The 6,000-nt window shown below is 29.0% G+C and overlaps 1 protein-coding gene across 3 annotated transcripts; it reads right to left on the bottom strand.

The window, feature by feature from the left end:
• Positions 1 to 1,551: 1,551 nt before the first annotated feature.
• On the bottom strand, positions 1,552 to 5,348 carry LOC131647655 (alkylated DNA repair protein ALKBH6 homolog). 3 transcript variants are annotated; one of them, XM_058917525.1, is made up of 9 exons: positions 5,235 to 5,348; positions 4,313 to 4,426; positions 4,096 to 4,219; positions 3,940 to 4,000; positions 2,789 to 2,827; positions 2,588 to 2,700; positions 2,147 to 2,384; positions 1,922 to 1,968; positions 1,552 to 1,831 (listed from the first exon to the last, which is right to left on the bottom strand). In XM_058917525.1, exons 3-9 carry the CDS (start codon positions 4,213 to 4,215, stop codon positions 1,652 to 1,654), a joined length of 798 nt encoding a protein of 265 aa, XP_058773508.1. In that variant the 5' UTR covers positions 4,216 to 4,219; positions 4,313 to 4,426; positions 5,235 to 5,348; the 3' UTR covers positions 1,552 to 1,651. The 3 variants fall into 3 exon arrangements, with proteins under 3 accessions (XP_058773508.1, XP_058773509.1, XP_058773507.1); XM_058917526.1 differs by having other exon boundaries at positions 4,313 to 4,432; positions 5,235 to 5,341; XM_058917524.1 differs by lacking the exon at positions 5,235 to 5,348 and having other exon boundaries at positions 4,313 to 4,968.
• Positions 5,349 to 6,000: the final 652 nt, after the last annotated feature.

The following is a 6,000-nucleotide window of genomic DNA, read 5'->3' as shown; positions in this document are numbered from 1 at the left end:
GGAATGATGAACCTGTTCCAAGGTGTGTTTTTAGAATATTGATTGTGTATACTTTTCATAATATTCCGGATTATGCCATGTCAAAAAACTGATTTAATACTTAATTCTAAATCTGATACAAATTTGAAGTTCAGACTGCTGATAGCAAATACATGACAAGGTTTGTCATTTGAGACAGTGATTGTGTCAAATTGATTGGAAAATATGTCCTTGAGCTTGAATGTGTTATTTATATTTGACATTTTATTAATGCTTTGTATCATTTTAGGTTGGTAAAGATAATCCCTTAGTATATTCATATCCACTAGATGCAATGTTGAAGAAAGAGTTGGCAATTAGAGTCGTCTTTCAACCAAAATATGGCTGATTGTTTGTTGTTGGATTCAGAGATAACGAAGAGTCACGTAAGAAAATAAGAGACCAATTCAAGTATGAAGAGGTAGTCTAATAGCAAATACTTATATAGTTAGATACTTTATTATAAATTGATCCCTTATTTTCAATTTTTTTCAGCATACATCCAAATTACAAATTTCTTAGACTTCCATGCAGGACGAACTTGCAATTGATTATGTAATACTATTCCTCTATCATTCATCTTTATTTTACAATTTCCTTCTTTGATTCTGTATTTTATTTCTGTTATTAACAAGTTTGCAGTACAATTTCAGATACTTATTCTTATATGTTTTATATGAATCATGCAGGACTCTATGTTTGCCTCAGCTGATTATGATCCTGTTGGTGAAAATATTCAGGCCTCGCTCTTTCGAAAAGATCTCCAACTCATTCGGTAAATGATCTGAATAATGTTCAACTGTCATCTACAAAGTTAATGAAAGATGTTTAAAAGAAAAAAATAATATTCCATTTTCAAAAATTCAGGCCTCACTCTTTCGAAAAGATCTGCGACTGATTCGATAAATAATTTGAATAATGTTCACCTATCATCCACAAAGTTAATGAAAGATGTTTAAAAGGAAAAATAATATTCCATTTTTCTACTAGATCATTTATCAATATGTTCTTAGTTATTTAGTTGTATTTTTACCTATGTTGACATACATAGATAGTTTCAACCATGATCAATGTTTGTAAAATTTGATTTTTTAACTTAAGACCTATCCTCAATGCTATAAATCTTCCTTTTTAAAATTAAGACCTATCCTCAATGCTATAAATCTTCCTTTTTAAAATTGTTTCGTCTTCTCATCTGTTTATACACTTCTGCTTAGATATTGTTTTCTGGTTATTTGTGTTTATTGGTCTTCTGATGTATCTGTCCAAAATGCATTGCTATCTAATCTGTCAAAATTGCATTAAACTTCATTTGTATAATAACTCAACTTTATAATAAACTTCCATATGTCCATTAATAGTTGTCATGTCTATGATACCTTTGAGTTTTGTTTTCCTCACTGAAGTCTCATTTTATTGTAAAAGATTCTTATGACACAACATACAAAGGGTAAATGTGTGTTAGCTTAAAAATAGAAACAAACAATCAAAAACATTTTTTTGTGGTTGTTTTATGGAAAAACTATTTTCAAATTAAGTGAAAAATCAACTTAATCGTATTTTATTCGAACAAATTTTGTTCTGTCAGTTGAACTATCTATTGAATGAATATGAAATATTAATATATACAATTTCAAAACCTAAACAAATTCTTGTGAACTTTTGGAACCAATCGGCAAGTCAATGAAACTCTATTTGAAGTTCTTGATATATTCTTACACTCTTCTTTTCCTATTGTTTCCTCCTTATCCTCTGAGCCAGAAAGGTGTCTGTATGATGCATTGTGTTTCAAAGCTTCAGCTTCATTTACAGCCTGGAAAAGACATAGCATGAAGCATGAAGAATAATTAAAAATGCAATCGATTATTAATGGCGTAAAAATTTAGTATCTGTGTAGCCTTACCCCATCATAGCCATGTACCTCACAATCTTTTATACCATGCAAGTAATCTGTAATCACATGCAGAATGTTACTATTAAGCGCTTATTCAATAATCTTAAACTGAATTATACACGTATCGTAAGCTATTTTCATAAATATGTTAAGTCCGGAAAAACTCTTTCAAACACTTTCTTATTATGTTACGAAATAGTGATTTATTATAGTACTTGAGAACAATAACCTTACCGGTGTATGCCTTATCCTTGAATATTAATAAACTGCGAGGCATCAATATAACAGAGAATGGACGGTGATCGTCAAGCCACTTATCTTTCACGGTCTCAATAGTTTCTCCATCCGATTCTTTGTCAATAACTTGTGAATCAAGTTTTAAGCTGGCATGGGGAGTGAAGTCCATGACAACAGGAGATCCAATTGATAGAATAGCTACAACTGGAAAATAGGAAGGTCCGTCTTGGTGTGGCTGTATGATAAAACATAAAGGAATGTATTGGTGTCAGACACCACACACCCCGTCAATGAATCATGATTGTTATCGTATAAACATAAAGGACCAAGAACAGAGAACGAACAGTGAAATGTTAAACGGTCTAGATTTCACTTTTAAAAGAAAAAAATAGTGATCAAATAAATGGCCATAAGCAGGGGTTGAGGTTCCGGACAAACCATTATGCCTTGGTTAGGTTGGTATTCATTTATGAGAACATGATTGATTGGTGATGGGAAAAGTCCCAATTCTTCAGATATTTTATGTGTGAGATTTGTTAACCATGGAGGCACTACAAGAGAGAGATATCATAATATATTAGCAGAAAAATGAAAAATCAAACCATTTAATCATCTTGAAGTAAATATATCCTCACTTACAAGCTTGAGGTAGAAGGCCCTTCTCATGGACAACGCCGCCTGCATTAAAAAGTGACGAGAAATAGTTGATCAACATTATCTAGGACAGAATTTTCAAATCATCTCTGATAAACATCAGTAATTTAGTTGGTAATACAAAAGAAAAATATTTTCATCGCATGGATATTTTCAAATTTCCCAAGGAAAAAAAAGAGTCGACAATAAGTCACGAAGCGTTATTATTGTTGTTATTTCGACTCTTTGCAATGAAGGACTGCTCAATCACAATATTTCAACTATGGTTTTCACTAATATAAATATGAAATGGGTTATTATAATGAGACAGATTTCATGTCCATGTCAGCACAAAATAAGGACTATGGCATGGGAAATCTGGACACAGCCCCTTCTCCTAAAAAAAACAAGAAAAAGAAGAATTCATTGTGAAACATAACTATGAAGCAATATCAGAACACATACAAGTCGATATTGATAATATTTTTCCAAAAAGTAAAAATAAGTAATTGAATCGAATGTAACCTCACACCGACATCTAGGTTTGGATATCATAAAACGAATCGAGCGGAATGGAAAGGGGTGGAGTGGAATGAAGCAGATTGGAGCGGAATGAATATTCCATTCTATTTTTTGAAAATTTTACGGCGGAAACGGTAAACTCTTCATTCTGCCAATCGGAGGGGAAGAAAGAAGTTTGGTGGTAAGTGATGGAATGAAATAGAATCCATATCACTCCAGTGTATTCCATTTTAAATGATCCAAACAACAAAATACCGATCCATTCCATCTCATACCACTCCATTCCGCTCCATTCTATTCCATTTTAAATGATTCAAACAATGAAATACCAGTCCATTCCATCCCATACCACTTCATTCCGCTCTGCTCTATTCCATTTTAAATCATCCAAACAATGGAATATCACTCCATTCCATCCCGTACCACTCCATTCAATTCCATCAATCCAAACAAAGCCTTGAAGTGTGGCACTACATAGATCATAAGCAAAATTACTTATAAAGGGAAGTTAATTTCCTAATTTCTATTTTCTTATTATTTTCCACTTTCTACCAACCTCAACCTTCAAAAAAAAAACTAAATTATTTCTATGTTTATAGGTGTGAAGTGCAGAAATTAATAGTCTTGAAGCATACCCCAATTCTGAAGCCTTCTATTCTTCAACAACTTCCACTTAGATGAAGGAGCTCCATAAATCTAATAACAAACCAAACAAACAAAAAAAATCAGTTTTTTTTTTTACTAAGATAACATAATTAACAAAAGAAGCAATAGGTTGAAAAGATTCATACATTGTTGAGAAGAAGGGTTTGATCAGCATCAGTGAGGAAGTCAGGAATATAAAATAAATTTGGCAAAGAGCCAATTTTGAAATTAGCTAAATCTTGTTCTTTTGCTTCAATTTGTTCCATTACACTGCAAAATCAAGGGTTTGAAATGTGATAAGAATGAAATAAGAATTGTGACAGTAACTAGGAGTGTAGAAGATGGAATTTCATTAGGACTTACGGTGAAGTTATAGAGAGAAGTTGTTCAGGAAGCGGCGGAGCGAGAAGAGAATAACGGAAGCTGCGGTGGTGGGAGTTCGGTAGGACGGTGGTTGAACAGAAGAAAGGGGAGAGTCTGGAACTTAATAAAAAAAAGAATTAAATATGTGTAAAAAATAAATAAATAAAAACTATATTAGGTTAGGGTTTATGTATTTAAAAAATGATTTTTAATTTTTTTTTTCAAAACGAAAAATTATTCGTATAATTTTTTTAAATGATAATAATAATTTTATTTTAAAAGTTGTTGTTGATATCTAGTAATTTAACTATTTATTATTTTAGATTTTAACATAATAAAAATGATTTAATTTAAAAAATATGTATTTTATAAATAACTAGACGTTTCCGTACGATGCACGGGAAATATCTCTTTTTCCTTGCGCGATCATCCTTGGTTTTATTATCGCAAAAATTGAAGCAATTTCTTCGACAAATAATTGACTTAACATAAAAAGAAGAAAAAAACAATAATTCGAAACAACATTACAATTTTCAATATTATATCCATTTTAAGTTTGGTTTGTTTTGATTTTTAACTAATTTAAATCAAACAATAACAAATCAACTTTATAATGCAATTAATATACACACTTGATCATGAATGTATAAATTTAGAAGATTCCTTAACAAAATATATAAATAAAGAACAAACTTATGCATAGAAAATTGAGAGAGTAAAGTAGTCTCATGATCCTAATTGTGAATTTATGAAGTAGTCTATAAATTCTAAAGATTCTTTAACAAAATATATAAATAAAGAAAATACATATGCAAAGAAAATTGAAAGAACTTAAAGAAGTCTGTCTAATAAACCAAAATCCTAAAACTTATGTAAAGAAAATTGAAAGAACTTAAAGAATTCTAATAAACCAAGATCCTACTTGTGAATTTATGAAGTGGTCTATTGAGATACATGACTTTTGTTTTTCAATTGAAGAATGAATGTAAAGATTTCTCTATTCGGTCTCATAAACGAAATATGTCCACTTCCTATTATTTATATACTTAGGTAATTGCTCAAACATCATGCAGTGTGCTATCAAACAGTTTTATAAGTAAATATGGCCACGAAATATATAGGATCCACGTTTTTTTAAAACTCAATTAATTACTTAAATTGATTTAGTGGGGTGTTATGTCCACTACTTAAATTGATTTAGTGGTATGATATATATTATATTAATTTAATTGTTAATTAATTATTAAATTAATTAATTAAAAGAAAATTTGATTTTAATTTAATTGTTAATTAATTATTAAATTAATTAATTAAAAGAAAATTTGATTTTAATTTAATTGTTGTTAATTAATTATAAAATTAATTAATTAAAAGAAAATTTTAATTTAATTTAATTGTTAATTAATAGAAAATAACTTGGTGGAATTTTTTTGACGGGAAATTTTGATAATATAAATTATAAGATTATAATTTAGTATGATATGATGATTTATAAAAAAATTAATTACTCTGTATCTTTTTTAAAGGTTAGTTCTTTTTTTTCATTTTATGCATAGTAAAAATAATAATTTTTTTTTGTTATTTTTCAAAATATAATGGTTATTTTTCAGAAAATATTATTAATTTATTTAATAATTATATCTTTTTGTAATAAATAATTAAAACAAATTTTAAAAAATTATAATTAA

This window comes from Vicia villosa, linkage group LG2, assembly GCF_029867415.1.
Source record: "Vicia villosa cultivar HV-30 ecotype Madison, WI linkage group LG2, Vvil1.0, whole genome shotgun sequence".
Taxonomy (NCBI): Eukaryota; Viridiplantae; Streptophyta; class Magnoliopsida; order Fabales; family Fabaceae; genus Vicia; species Vicia villosa.
The sequence above is the reverse complement of the archived record's forward strand: the minus strand, read 5'-3'. Positions and strand labels throughout refer to the sequence as shown.

What these genes read in the sequence shown, in the direction of transcription:
- LOC131647655 (XM_058917525.1), bottom strand. Translation starts at nt 4,215, where the DNA reads ATGGAACAAATTGAAGCAAAAGAACAAGATTTAGCTAATTTCAAAATT. An exon ending in GGGCCTTCTACCTCAAGCTT is followed by an intron (nt 2,701 to 2,788) that starts GTAAGTGAGGAT and finishes TCTCTCTTGTAG; the next exon opens with TGCCTCCATGGTTAACAAAT. An exon ending in AGGTACATGGCTATGATGGG is followed by an intron (nt 1,832 to 1,921) that starts GTAAGGCTACAC and finishes TGTCTTTTCCAG; the next exon opens with GCTGTAAATGAAGCTGAAGC.